Source organism: Nematostella vectensis, chromosome 13 (genome assembly GCF_932526225.1).
Source record: "Nematostella vectensis chromosome 13, jaNemVect1.1, whole genome shotgun sequence".
Lineage (NCBI taxonomy): Eukaryota > Metazoa > Cnidaria > Anthozoa > Actiniaria > Edwardsiidae > Nematostella > Nematostella vectensis.
The window spans coordinates 1,652,933-1,670,396 of NC_064046.1; the positions used below are offsets into that span (position 1 = coordinate 1,652,933).

General features: G+C 40.4%; 2 protein-coding genes across 2 annotated transcripts; one reads left to right on the forward strand and one right to left on the reverse strand.

Annotated features, from left to right (window-relative positions):
• Nucleotides 1–5,722: 5,722 nt before the first annotated feature.
• On the forward strand, nt 5,723–9,460 carry LOC5507317. The gene has a single exon (XM_001627906.3). It carries the CDS (start codon nt 6,026–6,028, stop codon nt 8,108–8,110), a length of 2,085 nt encoding a protein of 694 aa, XP_001627956.2. The 5' UTR covers nt 5,723–6,025; the 3' UTR covers nt 8,111–9,460.
• Nucleotides 9,461–9,876: 416 nt separating this feature from the next.
• LOC5507318 (mitochondrial import inner membrane translocase subunit Tim21) lies at nt 9,877–17,460 on the reverse strand. Its single transcript, XM_001627918.3, has 6 exons — nt 17,067–17,460; nt 16,418–16,480; nt 12,809–12,906; nt 12,186–12,259; nt 10,890–10,989; nt 9,877–10,536 (listed from the first exon to the last, which is right to left on the reverse strand). The coding sequence occupies exons 1-6, from the start codon at nt 17,425–17,427 to the stop codon at nt 10,447–10,449; spliced, it is 786 nt and encodes a 261-aa protein (XP_001627968.2). The 5' UTR covers nt 17,428–17,460; the 3' UTR covers nt 9,877–10,446.
• Nucleotides 17,461–17,464: the final 4 nt, after the last annotated feature.

Genomic DNA, 17,464 nt, shown 5'->3' on the forward strand with positions numbered 1-17,464 from the left:
ACTACAATATCGCATCATTCGTAGCCCTCCCCTCCCTCAACTCTCCCTTCCCCCTGCTCCGTCCCATAATTTCTCCCCCGCTATTTCCCCCCGACTATAACTTCTATAGTCCACCTACTTGTGATAGTGATAGGCAGTGTGGTTGATTATTTGGTTGTTAAGAAAGCCTTGACCATCTGGGTACTTGTACGTCTGTAGGGGCCACCTGTGGCGGTTTCGGCCGCGCGCCCCTGGATCGACCCGTTTGAAATGCATTGTGGGGTGTTTTTTTCCATGTGAGTTTGTAGAACAGAAAAAGGAGGCTTTTGTGAGTTGGATTATTAAATTAATTCCTGAAATAACACAAGGAATCGCGGATGTTACACGCCTACTAGTTGTTGTTTTTTCTGTTGTTGTTATTGCTGAAGTTTCTGCGGTTGTTTCTGTTGTTGTTATTGCTGAAGTTTCTGCGGTTGTTTCTGTTGTTGTTATTGCTGAAGTTTCTGCGGTTGTTTCTGTTGTTGTTATTGCTGAAGTTTCTGCGGTTGTTTCTGTTGTTGTTATTGCTGAAGTTTCTGCGGTTGTTTCTGTTGTTGTTATTGCTGAAGTTTCTGCGGTTGTTTCTGTTGTTGTTATTGCTGAAGTTTCTGCGGTTGTTTCTGTTGTTGTTATTGCTGAAGTTTCTTCGGTTGTTTCTGTTGTTGTTATTGCTGAAGTTTCTGCGGTTGTTTCTGTTGTTGTTATTGCTGAAGTTTCTGCGGTTGTTTCTGTTGTTGTTATTGCTGAAGTTTCTGCGGTTGTTTCTGTTGTTGTTATTGCTGAAGTTTCTGCGGTTGTTTCTGTTGTTGTTATTGCTGAAGTTTCTGCGGTTGTTTCTGTTGTTGTTATTGCTGAAGTTTCTGTTGTTGTTGCTGTTGCTGAAGATGACGGTGTTGATTGTGAAGCTGCTATCCTTTCAGTCGTAAGGGTTGCTGTAGTTGGGCTGATACATCGCGGCACACGTCCCATCCTCGGGGACCCAGAGCGTCGCGGAGATCGGGCACACAGGGAGCGCGGCGCGCCACTGTAAATCATATCTTATAGAATTCAGAGATCCTTTGAATATGTAATCTCGTGATATCAACACGCTTGAAGTACGCTGCTCTCCTTCCTTCGCATTTGACTTGCTTGGTTGCCTATTGTCTTTGAGGGTAAAATTTGCTCCGTTTTTCCACTTTAAATGCTCTCCTTTCTTCCAATTCTCAGGAATCTCCATCCCAATGAACGACTCGTTTGACCCTTCTGGGACCGTTCTGGTTTGAATTTGCTCCTTGATAAACGCCCACTCCTCTTTTGTCTCCATGACAACCGAATCGCCGCCAGCAACCAAGCATTGTTATCGGCCGAGAGGCCATGTCATGATGTCATCATGGAAGGAATAGCATGATTCATACTCTTTATCGACACCTAAACCAATGAAGATGTATACGGGCTTAACAACATGTAGAATAGCCGGGCAATACAGGCCCGTACCCAGGATTTTTCTTGGGGGGAGGGGGTGGTTCGAAATCCGAAAAAGTGGACCTAATTTTTCCGGAGGGGGGGGGAGGGAATGAGTTCTCTAATAAAAATCTGCCCACCCCCGAAAGAACATAAAGGGATTTTTTATGCCTTTGCAGTATCTTCACGGGACGTTTATTTACGGATTTGGATACGTACTAGAGTGATAGCACGTCCATTGGTAACCGAAAGTGGACCTTCGACCGTTGTGGGGGGTGTCCGCACCCCCTCCCCCCTCCCTGGGTACGGACCTGCAATAGTATTGGTATAGGAAAGGTGAACTGTACTTGTACACTTTTTGTGTACAAGTACACATGTGTTACTATGGTATGACTAGGTGTTACTGCGTTATAACTATATGTGTTACTGTGGTATGACTACATGCGTTACTGTGGTATGACTACATGCGTTACTGCGTTATGACAGTATGTGTGTTAATGTGTTATTGTGACTGTATGCGTTACTGTGTGATAACTTTATGTGCTAATGTGCTATGACTTTATGTGTTACTGTGTTATGACTGTATATTGTGTGTAAATGTGTTATGACTGTATATGTGCTACTGTGTTATGACTGCATATGTTACTGTGTTATGGCTACATGTGTTACTGTGTTATAACTGTATTTGTTACTGTGTTATAACTGTATGTGTGTGTGTTATGGCTACATGTGTTACTGTGTTTTGACTACAGGTGTTAATGTGTTATAACAGTACGTGTGTTATTGTGACTGCATCTGTTACTGTGTTTTTTCGCCTGATATACCAATTAGAAACTGTGAAAACATGCTCTTGTTACGTCGCCGTATCTCGCCTGCGTTTTATGACATTCACGCGATGGTATAAGCACAAACTGAAAGAAATCGTCGACGAGAGACTATCCAAATAATGCTTGAGGCTCCTTGTAGGATGACAATCAATCTGAGAATAATCACACTTGATTTTTTTTTCCAGTAACGTCCATAATTAAGTAAAAAAATGTCACAGCAATTTTGCAGCAAATGTACCTCACGCGGTCACACGAAATAAACACCAGCGTTGAGCGCAAGCTGTCGTCATTTGAGATAAAATTCGTTTCGGTTTTCGATCTGAGTTTCCAATAATAGAGTGGTCGGAGCTCAAACGGATGAAGAAAAAAACAGTTTTTTTTACGTGTTCAATCTCCAATGGCAATAGTGCGACTCTCGCATGAGAATTATGCTGTCAGCGATAGCGGAAGCATTTTCAAAGCCCGAACATTTTGTACAAAGATATTTGGAAAATTGGACGCGCTGTTTGGATCTAATAAGGTGTTCAAAAGCTGACATGTTATTAATTAGTGCTTTTTGTGTTGGTTCACAAGAACGCACGGATTAACCACGAAAGTCAACACGATCCAGTTTACAGGTCTGCATTTTTCCGCTAAATTATGATTTCATCAGGAAGTAGGAAATGCAATGAACTGATGATTGTACCCTGAAAATTATAACAGAATTGGTATATGGACAAAACGCAAGGGAAGAAGAGGATATGATTTGCTATTGGGAACTCGTTGGCATCAAAGCACAGCTGTGATGCCGACAGAGGTAGAGGTGATGTGTGGGGGTGCGGGTTAAAGTAGCAGGGTCTTCACACTTTAAGGAGCGGTCATTAATTACTGGGGGAGGGGGGTGGGCCGACAATTTTGCAAAATCCTGGGCTCAAAAATCCCCCCCCTCAAATCCAAGCCCAAAAAATCGTGACCTCCCCCCCCCCCCCCCCCTAGACCGGACGCCCAAAAATTTGCACCCCCCCCCCCCCCCTCCGCCACCACCTCCATATTTTTATATTCAATCAAACCACAGAGACTTGATATACATACTGAGTGTAGCTGAATATAACCTTTACTAAAATATAGATCAGCTAGCGTGGCAATTTCGTCCTCTTTAATTTAAGTATGGACCTTCACTTTCGCTAGCTAAGACAGGGCACAGAGATAAACAACATAACTGGTGTGGTAGACAATTTTAACGAAGACATTTTAGTCTAGGTTTTGCCAGTATTCTTTTTGTTTAACTGATTTGAACGGGCAGCTTTATTGTCTTTCAACCATGAGAGGGTTTCTCAAAATTTATTTATATAAAGACAAGATTGGTACCTGAACAATATGGAACTAGATATACAATAGTAGGAAACATTGTGAAGTGAATAAAATTTAATTTCAACAATGACTCTCTTGCTCAGTATTACATTAAAATAGGACTTAAATTCGACGCCCAAAAAATGTGACCCCCCTAAAAACACGCCCAAAAAAAACGTAGCCCCCCTACATATTTGCCAGCACCCCCCGGAAATTAATGACCGAATCCAGCGAACCTTTCGGTAGCTCTTAAATAACATGATCTCGACAATGGAAGCTGTCATTTAGCGATGGTCCATCATCACCAAGTCTACTTAGTGAATCAGCAAAAATGACGCACATGGTAGGTATTCGGAGCATCTCTTGTCGTCACCGAATACCTGAGGTCAGCATGTAGCAGGAAACTGGGAAATGTGCCAGGAAGGCTTGCGTACCATGTCCGTCAACATTTCGATGGTGGGCCAGGGTTACGAGTCTCAGAAGAATTCGGTAATCACTATACCCGCTACACGAAAACCCAAGGACGATCCAAATAACCTTCATTTTTGCTGATTTACTAAGTAAACTTGCTCTAAGTCGCTCTCTCACAGTCCCAAAGCGAGTGAGGTCGCATCGACCGAGAGGGCGAGCGGCGAGCGACAAAGTCGCAAACGCCAGCATATGTACTGGGAGAAAAATACATAGAAATTGGGTTTTGCGAATACCTATAAGTTGAAAAATGGTAAACGAATATTGTATAGACAAAACCTCCTGTTCACCTATTCACGCTTTCATTACGGGTTTACTGAAAACCTATGGTGTGTCGGCATTTTCGGTTCCGATCAGAAAGAAAACCTTTATCTTTTTGTTAAGGAAAAGCGTCGCCATACCAGAGGCTCGAAGTCTTTTTTTTTTGTGAGCACCGGCTGTTCAATAAAAATTGTCTGAGAGTGGTGCGATGCGGGTTACTCCCTTCGCGTTATGAGTTGAGAGCCTCTCCCAAACGCATCAATGCGTGACAAATTGACGTGTCTGCGGAGGGCCGAAGGCGTCTGCCGGAACTCTTTATTTTCGCTAAATTGGAGGTGCGCAAGAAAAAAAAAATAACACGCAAAGTACATCAGAAGTCTCGAGAGCAAAATCATATCAGTCTGCATAAAAAAGTCAAACAAGTTTGCGCGAAATTTTTCTCTCGAAGAGATTTGCAGGCGATAGGAAATCACAAAATTCGCATTATTATGAAAACCTCTGCCTATAGAGTAGTTGTGATATGTACTTCGCCTATGCGCCTTCGCATACACTTGTTTAAGAACCTTTTTTTTATAAGAACGTCCAGCCTGAGATTTAACCAAATTTTAAGAACATGCTAAGAACAAGCCGAGGCTCAGCAGAAACAAAACTTTTTTAGTCCTGATGCGTTCTAAAATGCAGAATCAAATTGTGCTAATAGTAACAACCTTAAACGTTATCATTGCTATTGATCATAAGTGTAATTCTCTTTCTAATAATTCATCGGGTTTATATTCTTATATACACTCAAATGTAAGAACATCGTTAAGAACATATCCATCCTTAAAATGCTCCAAAAATAAGAACTGAAAATTAGACATTCTTATAAAAAAAGAGTGTATTGCTCCCGAAGAGGGGACAATAAATGTGCCCAGACGCCGTGCACAATCTCTGTCGATAGAAATCTCCTGATCCAGCATTCCCGCACTATCGACGGAGCTATCTAAAAACCAGAGTAAGCACCTATCAGAGAAGGTAAGAGGGTGCCAGCCGCGGCTGTCTTAAATACCGCATTCCTTATATCTGTTACACACAGCCCCGTGCTAATAGCGTGTCCTGCATTACTCCAGATATCGTTTTACTTGAGGGTCCGAAAATAGAGGATAATAGAGGTTAATGCGGCGCGATGATTGAGCCTTCGTAAGAGTTCTATAAACGATCCGCGCCCTCGAGAAAATCGTCTAAGATCCCATCTATTACGCGCCCTAAACATCGATAGCTTATCGCACTTTTGTGACGTCACATCCGGTCAGTGTGAAAAAAAAATCTCTCTTATCAAAATACCCTACTGTGATTGCAAAGATCCATGAGTAAACATTACATATCCTTTCGAGCTTTGCCCAAACAAATACTATGCAAAGAACAGTAGCACTTGGAGGCATTGAAATTTGAATTTGCGATGCGAATATTGAGGTACCGGTATCTGCGTTTGATTGATTAACTTTGAGCAGATTTCCGCAAAACATTTAGATGACAGCTCAGGAACGGCTGTGCCTAGTGTAGATGAATGACCTAGTGTGACCTTGCCATATGAGAACTGCTCCTGCCAATCATCTAAGACGGCTCAAGATCACCCAAACCAACGCTAGTCAAGATTTGTAGGCAAGTTAAACAACTTTTAACTCCGTTTAACTCCCACGACCATGCAGAACGACGATTCTGTAACCAATAGGACTGCGTTAAGCTACCAAAGGCGCTACTACAGTTACTACAAGTTCCGTTTACGCGTGTTTTTCTACACTTGTGTGTGTTTAGTAGCAGTGGGACTTCTTGTAGGATGTTTTATCATTCAAGTCTTCAATTCTTCCACTATCTTCCCCAAGGAGTACGAACTAGCTGAGCAAGACATGCGAATCATAAAAGTATCAACTGTATTCTGCGAGGGGATTTATGTCAAAGCCGCAAACCAGCGTCGAACTTTGAGGGTTTTACAACAAGTTCAGATATCACCACAAACGCGTGTATCTAACGTCAGTCTAGAGGTATTTGTTCCGCGCAACAAATATTGGTTCAAGGCCTATTATCTTTTAAAAGGCTCCAGTATACTCATCAATGCAAAGTCTGACAGCTTCTTCAAGTTATTTATTTTCAAGAGACGTGAAAACTTAGATGGTTGGGTCTCTAGACTGGATGCATCACAGCTTCGTAGGCGATCTCCCCCAGAGGACAAAAACACCACAACACAAATCTCGTTTGTTTACACAGTTCCACAGGAGGGGAATTATTATATCTTGTTTCAGCGCATTAATGGACAGCGACAATTAGAGAAACTCTCCGTGGAATTCTCGCTAACTCGGCATGTGTACGAACTAGGGAGTGCTATTCACGAGTGCCATGCAGATCTGGGGCAAGATTGCAGTACTCGACTAATGTTTAACTCCGATGAGCGTGCGCTAATCGAGGTCAAACCATCGTCTGGCGCCATGTACCAGAACAATGTAATCACGGCCTGGCACTGCGAGCCTAGGGTATGGTTCTTCATAGTGGTTTTCGCGGGAGGTTTTTTATTTTTCCTTACAATAGGGTGTATCGTTTATTTCGTGCTAATGAGTCGACGCAAGTCGAGTTTTATTCGCGAGTGTCGTAAACAAAGTTTAAGGTCACAGAGCTTGCGGAGCCTAAGCCGCGCTTCTGTGCGGAGCACACGTGGTAAGCCACCCAGTCGATCAACTAGCATCCGTAGCCAAGGCAACACCGAGCCTCTTTCATCCGGGACATTGACTCGTGACTACACCCAGTCCACGCGCCTCCCCTCCGTGATACCTCCAATTTACACAGGGGACATGCCAGATACCCCGGAGACTATAACCACACCTCTCACGCCTCGCTCTAGGGCCGATTCCATCGAGACGATTTCTCTCCCATCGTTGGATATCGTTCGTCCGCGTCGTGCGAGTTTCTCCACCTTCTCGACAGCCGCGGGGGACTGGGATACCGCGAGTTTGAGGTCGTGTCCAGGCGCGCTCGTCCGTAAGCATTCATACCGAAACCCACACCATCCAGGTTATTATCAGGAACTGAAACGTGAACGTGAAGAGCGTGCAGAAATTTTACGTGAATTGTTACGTGATTCCGAGCGTGAGGCGGGTACTGAAGATGAGCGGGAGTCGTTACTCGGAGCGGTGGGTGGTGTAGACGAACATGATGGCGCGAAAAGTCCGCGTGATTTCGCGAGAAAGCCCCGTGATCGTGTGAAAGAGTGTTGTGATAAACGTGCGGGTGGAACGTGTACGAGACACAGCGGGAGGAAAAGGGATTTTTTTCGGGATTTGGAGCGCGAACGACAGAGGAGTGAAAGCGATTTGAATGCGGATAACAGACTCAGTAAAGGTAGCGACTACGAGAAGGAATTCGAAAATCTCATAGAATCTGAAACGCCATACGCAACGCACAAGCGAAATAAAGACAAAGTTTCTGACTCGTGGGACTCGGACAAGCCAGCAACATTACCACGCATGCGCACCGGGCGAAACAAAAAGCCCAAAGCTAACGGGTACATCCCTCAAATAGACCCAATATGGGAAAAGCAAGGAATCATAGCTCCACTCAACAACAACCAGTTTAATACCTCAGTGCAAGTACATGCTACGCCTAATGGTTCCGCGAAACCGAAGAACCACAAAGATATGAATGGGAATGCACCCCAAGATGTGAAACTGCGTAATCTACCGAGTAGAAAGAAGGACGGCTTTTGGAGGCCGAGGTTATCTGTGGTATCAGAAGTGTAGAGTGAAGTGAGTATTTTTGGCCAAGATAAGTTAAGGATGTTTGTCATTACATCACAGGAATTCTCCTAACAAGACTGGACTCAGCTCACTTCTCCCTCTAGTGGGAGACATATTGCCAAGAAGTAAATTGACTCTTATCCCACGCTACACGGAACATGCAGTTAACATACTGTGGGCCGTAGTTGGGTCAGCGGCGTCATACAAAATCCATACACATCGTGCTTGATTATCAACCCGCTATGCACCCACAAAGACTTCTGGGGGTTTCAAGCATTCGCCTTTGACTAACAATGTTGATCATTGGGATTGGATTTTTACAATCAGCTTTTCCCCCAGATTTGGAGCATTTAATGTTTATACGATGTAATCATTTACCTACTTGTTCATCTTTGAAAGACGTTGTGATTTTGGCATTATCTCAGAGACGTACTCACGCACATTCTTATGCATATACGTTGCCTTGATACCCAAAACTCATCGCTGAGGTTTATTCCATTTTCCCCTTCAAAAGCCCTGATTGATGAAAGTAGACCAGAATATAAAGAGCAAACTGGAAGCCAATACTGTATTGGTGTGTTATTTTTTGTAATTTAAAGCCAATTTTCTATCAAATATTAAAGTAGCTGAGATTATTCAGTTTAAAATGAACATAAAATAAACATCGATCCCGTACTTGCTATTGTCTCTAATGGTGATGATCCATTTTGTACTTCTATTGTTTCTAATAGTTTAATTCTAGCTAAAGTAAGCCCATCTCTAGGAGGACCTACGAGACGTGTCCAAAACATACATCCTCCTCTATACAAATCGATTAAAAACATGCCCATAACACAATATTGTATAGGTTAGGCTTTTAATTCTTTAGAGATTTATACAGTGAAAATTGTCAGTTTTGGTGCAAGAATCATAGCAATGGAAAAACTGCCCTTCTTAAGGTTGCTGTTGCACATAACCACACAAACACACATTTCTTATTGGTGCAAGAATCATAGCAATGGAAAAACTGCCCTTCTTAAGTTTGCTGTTGCACATTACCACACAAACACACATTTCTTATTGGTGCAAGAATCATAGCAATGGAAAAACTGCCCTTCTTAAGTTTGCTGTTGCACATTACCACACACAACAAACATTTCTTATTACATGATTTCTTTTCAAGTTAACAATAAAAAATGAACAACTGTTATAACAAAGTTGGTGAAGCTTCATGTGACATTTACTGGCCAGTGTTAAAAAGATACAGACAGTTCCACATTCCATGAGTGTGAGTTAGAGTGTAAGCACTGTCACTAAAGAAGGTAGCATTGGCCAGGGTCCCAAGGATAAAGGAAAGGGTAAAGGAATATGAAATGAAACAAAACTAGCCAAGGCGCATACACAGGCAGCCAAAAACTGGGTCATTCCTTATTAAGGAATCTTCAAATACTATGCTGTTTCCATATGATACCTATGACTATGCATCCCCCCTTCCGACAATCCTGGGTAAGCGCCTGTAGCCTTCCATACCATTACCTATAATGCATTGGCCTGAGACACTATTCTTTTCAAGGAAATGCATATGAGCTCTTCATCGTGGCAATTTTATCTTAACAAGGGGGGACCTCTCCAGAAAAGTAGACAAGGTGATCATCATATCGTTTAGGGTATAAAATTTTTGACCAACTGCCATCCTTTATGGGGTGTTTAAGGATTATTTCGGATTGTGCTTGTGTATTTCTCACACTAACTCGCCTGAAACGAATTATAATAAACCACAAGTCAACTGATTGGTTAATACTTTCCACTTTATTGTTGGTAACAATATAAGGTGTCCATTTGCCAATAAGAACGGAAGAGAGATGTGCTCCATAGCGATGTCTCAAGGACCGCAATAAAACTCAGAAAATTCCCTTGACCACACCCAATTTGCCATCTCTGAGATGTAAGAATTGCTGTTGACCACACCTAAAGTGCCTTCCCTTAGGGTTTAAACTGATTTTGCCAACGATCACCCCTGTCTGTTTTGTCAGAGTCCCCCCTCGGTAGTAATCATCAATATTAGAGATGTCATAAAATTGTGCTTGATATAGGGAACAGCTTAACAGTTCAGAGATTTAGTAAACTGAAAAGGATAGGCAATGACATCCCTTCAATTTCATTGTTTGAGGAAGATTACCACCATGTGTCCAGCCTTGCTGATAAAAGGAAGATCATCAAAAGAGCAGGGACATATTTCTACCACTTATTAGCCCTATATCCTATATTCACTTCAAAGGCTTGGCCACTATTAACAACTCTTATTACTATATTACAGGAGTGCCCTACTTCTTATCACCTATCTCTATGGGTATCTCTACTTATCGGTTGTCCAGTATGATGATTGTTCTTGATGGGTAGTCTGGTATCTCCACAAAGATAAAGCGATAGATGAAACTTCCTCTTGAGCCCTATGGGAAAAGGTATCATTAGAGCCTGTATACATGAGAACTACTCCTGGCAATCATCAAAGATGGCTCAAGTAAAACAACTTTTAACTGTGTTAAGTTATGTGATAAGGGGTGCTTTGTTTAACCAGCTACCAGGAGGAGCAAGAGGAGTTGGAATATGTTTTTTTTTTTACAGTTTGTATAATGAAATCCTTAAGCATTTGTTTGCAAAGAATACTCACAGTCACAGTTCCAGATTTGCAGGATTTTGGGGGTGGGGCCATATGGTTCTTATTGACCCGCTCTTTGGCTGCAAAGGGTGGTGTAAGCACACGCCCTACTGTGTTATATGTAACGCGCTCCTGTGACAGTACCTTTTTCACATCCACATGCACAGTCCCCTTGCGTTTACTCCCTTTTGCGTAGAATTTAATTCGCATGTAGTCCTCGCCATCAACAACATATTCCTGAAAGCTGCAAATCAGGAAAATATTAGAAAATAAATTGGTTCCCTAATATAAAGGTGTGTACTTGCCAAAAGTCAAACAGTACAAGAGTAAAAAAATCCAAACTCAAAGAATCCAAAACTAAAACAGTCAAAAAGTCAAACAGACCAAAACTCAAACATTCAAAAAGTTAAATAATCCAAAACTCAAACAGTCAAAGAGTCGAACAGACCAAAACTCAAATAGTCAAAGAGTCAAACAGACCAAAACTCAAACAGTCAAAGAGTCAAACAGACCAAAACTCAAACAGTCAAAGAGTCAAACAGACCAAAACACAAATAGTCAAAGAGTCAAACAGACCAAAACTCAAACAGTCAAAGAGTCAAGCAGACCAAAACTCAAACAGTCAAAGAGTCAAACAGACCAAAACTCAAACAGTCAAAGAGTCAAACAGACGAAAACTCAAACAGTCAAAGAGTCAAACAGACCAAAACTCAAACAAACAGTCAAAAAGTCAAACAGACCAAAACTCAAACAGCCAAAGAGTCAAACAGACCAAAACTCAAACAGTCAAAAAGTCAAACAGACCAAAACTCAAACAGTCAAAGAAACAAACAGATCAAAACTCAAACAGTCAAAAAGTCAAACAGACCAAAACTCAAACAGTCAAAGAGTCAAACAGACCAAAACTCAAACAGTCAAAGAGTCAAACAGACCAAAACACAAATAGTCAAAGAGTCAAACAGACCAAAACTCAAACAGTCAAAGAGTCAAGCAGACCAAAACTCAAACAGTCAAAGAGTCAAACAGACCAAAACTCAAACAGTCAAAGAGTCAAACAGACGAAAACTCAAACAGTCAAAGAGTCAAACAGACCAAAACTCAAACAAACAGTCAAAAAGTCAAACAGACCAAAACTCAAACTGCCAAAGAGTCAAACAGACCAAAACTCAAACAGTCAAAAAGTCAAACAGACCAAAACTCAAACAGTCAAAGAAACAAACAGACCAAAACTCAAACAATCAAAGAGTCTAACAGACCAAAACTCAAACAGTCAGAGTCTAACAGACCAAAACTCAAACAAACAGTCAAAGAGTCAAACAGACCAAAACTCAAACAGTCAAATAGTCAAAACAGTCCAAGGTTCAGCAAGTAATGAGACAACGAGAGGCAGCTAGCATAATAGCAGGAGGCTCCAAAGAACATGAAAAGTACACTGCATACCTGACGTGCCGTCTGCGACCTCTGCGAGTCTCCTCTCCATGGCCCATAATTGGCTCACCTAGCTCTTCAACAACCTGAATAATGAGGACACATAATCCATAGAGATATCATAAAATCTGACGCAGTGCCTGAGAAATGTGGCCAGCCTTGATTAATGAGGATATAGAATTCTTAGAGATCTACAAAAATCTAAAGCAGAGCCTAACTAGTGGGGCAACCTGAATAATGAGGACAAAGAATTCATGAGGTAATGAGGACAACCTGACCTATGAGAACAGAAAATCTACAGCAGAGCCTAAATAATAAATTCAACCTGAATTATAATGAAGACAAAGAATTCATGCTGTAACTAGGACAACCTGAATAACAAGGACAGAAAATCTACAGTGGAGCCTGAAACTAGTACAGTACACATAAACATCTGAATATCTTGAAAGGTAATAAAGCATGCAAACATTGATAATGCATTATTTGAGATGTACAAGACAATTACCCTATGCTTGGTCAATGGCCTTGCTCTAAAACAAGGGCCTAGTTAGCTTTTAATGTGGCAGATAACTGAAAAATTCTATTGAGGCAGGAAAAAATGGAATAATAGACAAATAATAATGCAATACACTTACCTCAGAGTTTGCTAACACTTTTTTCAATGCATCAGAGTAGACTCTATTTGGACTAAACCCAAGGAACAACTCACTGAAGACGTACCATAGTAGGGCCCCTAAACCATAAATAACAGTCAATTAAGGATACAGTTCAAGTTGGGCGACGAAAACAGCCCAAAAAAAATTATTGCAGAAGTATGTTCTTTATATCATTATCTAACAATTTCCATTTAAATCCATTTAAAAATATTTTAATTTATAGTTTTTTTTTAACAAAAAACGTTCCAGAACAAGAAAAAACATCTTCGCCTTTGGTGTCAAAATCTTGTAATCCTTTTAGCACGCCACGCTACAACAGGTGTTTCAAAAAAGCTTCTACAGTATGTGTGGGAAGAGAAGAGAGTCTCGGGAGCGCCTTCATTTCTGCTCGCATGAGTTTTCCTTTTTGCTTTGCCCCTGTTCTTTCCGTAAAAGTTTGTGATCTACTGACCTGACCGCCTGAGGTCTGACCTGTTGTGGGTCTGTGGTCTGTTCTTTTTCTGAGATTGACAATACCGTCATGATTGGCTGACACCAATTCCTATTAGGTGTGAAGTGCCCTAATCCCTTTAGCCCTCCAGAAAACTTTGAAGGCGCATTACAGCGAAACTAAAGTGTGCCAAAAAGCAACAAACTTTTAAACTGTTGGTACCCTAGAATTTGTCAGATTTTCGTATAATTTGACAGACATGTAGAACAATAGCCTTGCTTCAAAAGGGGTTCTCATTTTTTTTATATTGTTTTTTAATCAAAAGTTATTCTTCCCAAAAGACAGGAGATAGCCGAAATTTGCATCTGGCAACTTTGAAATAAAATAACTCTTCAATGGAATACGATATGGAAAAAATGAAATCCCCTTTTGAAAATTGACATGTGTTGATGGAAATAAGGGGTATTGCATTAACCTAAGGCGCGAAGTAAGGTTTTGCAAAAGAAAACAGTATGATCTTGCGTATTTCAGCCCCTAACTAAAAAACAAAAACTCCTTATGGAAAAAAGCCATGAGTAGATGCTTATTTATATAGCGCGACATAGTCGCGAAGGTAAACCGTAACCTTAATAGTACACACTACACTAACATTAGACCCATTAATAAAGCAAATTTTTGTTGACAAGTTGGAAATTTTTTCAGTGAGAATTTTTTAGCAATTTGACATGAGAAACCAAAAAAATGAATATAGATCGAATAGATTTTTTCACATTTGTACTTTCTTATGTCTAGTGTTTATGAAATCATCATTTTTTTCGATGCACATTCAGGGGGGTGCACCAAACAACTACACCGCCATGGTTTATTGACTTGGAAAAAAGGCCACACAACCACTATGTGGAAGTCTTTTCATAACACTCAACATTACAAAGTACACCACATGTGCACTTTATCTGCTAAGGATAAAGGCTTATAAGGGTTTACTTTGTTGGCTTATTTTCAGTTTATTTTCAGTTACTTTCTTCTTGGGTGAAAAATGGACATTTAGTCATCATCACATAATTTCTTGTATTTTTTTAAAATTGATCATTCTTGAATAAACACGAGCCACAACAAGAAACTTTGACCCTTGTGCATTGAGGCAGTATGAATTTTGGTACATAATATTGCTTATTTTGGAAGATAAAAGATTTAATCGTTTACTAATTTGGAAAATGTTATGCGTGAATTTTCTATTTTCTCACGTTGTATGATATTTTTGGCTTTCTAAAAACAAGTATTGCAAAACTGAAGTTCCACTTTTATTTCTTCGTCGACGGCCTATCTACATGCCAAATTTTAGCCAAGAAAATGACAAAATAGTTAAATAGTTGTTGTTTTTCGGAGCACTTAAATGGGTACCAACTCCGTGCGCATAGCCTTATGCAAAAAATCTGTTATTAGAAAAAAGTTATTGATGTTTAGGCTGAAAATTTATAATAATGTTATGAAACAAGCGATTAGTTAATGAGTTAAGAAGAATGGGACGCTTAAGACTTGCATGCATGTATTGTTTTGAAAGAGGAGTTGGAATGTAAGTAAAATAAACAATAGGAGATTCCATGTAAAGGAATGATAACTAATCTCGAGTTGTGAGTTATATAAAGAGAGTAAAGAAAGCTAACAAAGGAGGTAAAAGTATTACGAAATGAGCTCTGGAGTTTGAGGTTTTTATTTGTTGCTGTGCGCGCTCTTTTTGCTCCTATTACTGTTTTTCAGGTACTTTCTGATGCAACAATAAATTTTGAAAAAGATAAAACATTCTTAAAAGCCTGATATAGTTTGTTTGATAAATGAGAGAGGATTGATACTTAATCATTTTGGAACTAAAATGTACTATAACTTATGCAAATAGTTTGGTTTTATCAACTGCATGGAAATTGCCTTATTGGGCTCCCTGTGGTTTTTAAAAACAATTATATTTAGCTGGATCTATAAATAAAAACAGGAAATTTATCAGTAGCTAAAAGAAAAAGTTGCCAAAAGATATATAAAATGCAATAATATTATCAAAAAGGTTAATTACACATTTACATTTTCACACGTGTAACATCTGTAACAAAACATGTAACCTCTGTAACAGAAAGTTTTCCTTTATAGTTCAAGAATTATGGGTGCATTCTTGAAAGTCACCCTTACATAGAAAACATCTAACATGTAACATAAGATTTATTACAAAGATAACATCCACATGATATTAGATTCACTGAGTTTTCAATTTAAAAAAAGTTTTTGAAAAAAGTAGTTTTTCTGATGTAACATCTGTAATGCCAACAAAACTACAATTTAAAAATAATAAAATATAGCTTTACTTATTTTTTTAACATGGGCATCTAAGGTTGATAAAGCCGTAACTAAAAAAAACACAAGTATAATTAAAACACTTAATGCAATAAAGATATGACATGATGAAAATTGAAAAATGTGTTCCAAATGTAATGTCTATAACCAAGAACTGCTCTTTTATTTGTCAAGGTTTTTGCCATCAACACATGCAACTAAAAAAACCTGGCCTATTTACATACAGTACCGCTCACGAACATAGGGACACTGTTCGCGAAACTTTTGCGAAATTCGCCAACAGTGTTCGCGAAATTCGCAAACGACGTTCTCGAAATTCGCGAACATATAGACTGTTCGCGAACACACTGTTCGCGAACAGATGCAAAATAAACGGTTTGACGAACGGTAAAATAAAAACTGTCAACTATAAACAGCTACATTACTTACTTGACGCACTTCTTCTACAATTATTTATTAGCTTATTAATAGTTGTCAATATTAATTGCTTGTGTTAAAAGAACTTTATGCCACAAAGGAGCACCTTGTTAGCTTCACTAAATTTACCTGGAGATCAAATTTTGATCTTTGCACTAAAACAGCAGTACTACTTGTTTATTGTTCATCAATGTTTTAAATAGGTACACCTTCCAACCCTTTTCAACCTCTAACCCCCCCCCCAAAGGAAGTTGGCAGCCTCCTCCCCCCCCCCCCCAAAGGAAGGTGCCAGCCTCCTCCCCCCCCCCCCAAAGGAAGGTGCCAGCCTCCTGCCTCACCCCCCCCCCCCCCCCCAAGGAAGGTGTCGTATTTGTGGTGGAGGCCTCATTGTAAACACTCACCTGTTACAGCAAACCCAACAATAATGATACCAAGATAGGTGACATCTTTACCAGCTTGGACAACTGAAATAAATACCAGAAGTTATAAATACAATCTGGTGAAGTACTTCAAAGATTACCCTGCTACCAGAGGGATCTAAGCATGACTAGTGAGGCGGTGAGTAGAAGAGGGGAAATTTCTGGAGTCTGATTCCAGGAGGTTTTCCTTGGCATTTATTAGAGGGCAGATGCACAAAAAATGAGATCTATTGGTTTTATAGAACATTCAAAATTATTTCTTACATTACAATCTAGTATTGGGTAGAGTGTTTGCTCGTGCTGATGCCAAATGTGTTTGTGTCCTCTTATGAAACATGAACCCTTGACCAATCAGGCATGTGATTTAACAGTGTCGCTGTATAACTACTATTACATTCATAGGTAATTTCACCCCTCCCCATATAGCCCCCGCCCCCCCTATCCCCTGTTGTTACAGTAGTTATGTAGTAGTGATGCCAGTGAAGAGGGTTAGTTAATCAGATTAGAGCTAAAATGCAGCTCTTGATTGAGCTCCCATTAGATTCCTACTCAAGTTCACCCCTCCCCATATTACATCCTTTTCTCCTGCCCCCCTGTTCCATTAAAAGAAATGACTCATGTTCCGTCACACCTTTAGCGCCTACAGTCAGTTGACTCTCAGGCTGTTCTTGAGCCTCCATTAAGTCTCCAGATTCACTGGCTTCTTTCTTCTTTTTCGAGGTCGACGCCAGTCTTTTGCTAATCTGTGAGCCACGCAACTCTTTCTCCAAAAGTGCTGACCTTTCAGGGGGACGATGTGAAGCAACAATAACACCAAAACAACCACGTGATTTCAGTCCAGAAAAAGCTGTCTGCGAGCTTAAAAATCTCTTGAATGCAAATTCCCCAACTCTACTCTGTGCATTGATAATATGGGTACTCGCAGATCCTAAGGCTCGCCATCTACCGCGACCCAACATCATGCGGCCTTGAGTTATCAAACTGGCCGCCATGTTGTTCGCTAATAACCAGCACCAGGCTACTTCTCTT

Bases quoted from the DNA above. Each gene is read 5' to 3' on its own strand.
- LOC5507318 (XM_001627918.3), bottom strand. From the start codon at position 17,427: ATGGCGGCCAGTTTGATAACTCAAGGCCGCATGATGTTGGGTCGCGGT. The intron at 10,990-12,185 runs GTATGCAGTGTA...CCTGATTTGCAG, and splicing joins GGTCGCAGACGGCACGTCAG to CTTTCAGGAATATGTTGTTG. The intron at 10,537-10,889 runs GTACTGTCACAG...CTTTTCCCATAG, and splicing joins TGCATGTGGATGTGAAAAAG to GGCTCAAGAGGAAGTTTCAT.
- LOC5507317 (XM_001627906.3), top strand. From the start codon at position 6,026: ATGCAGAACGACGATTCTGTAACCAATAGGACTGCGTTAAGCTACCAA.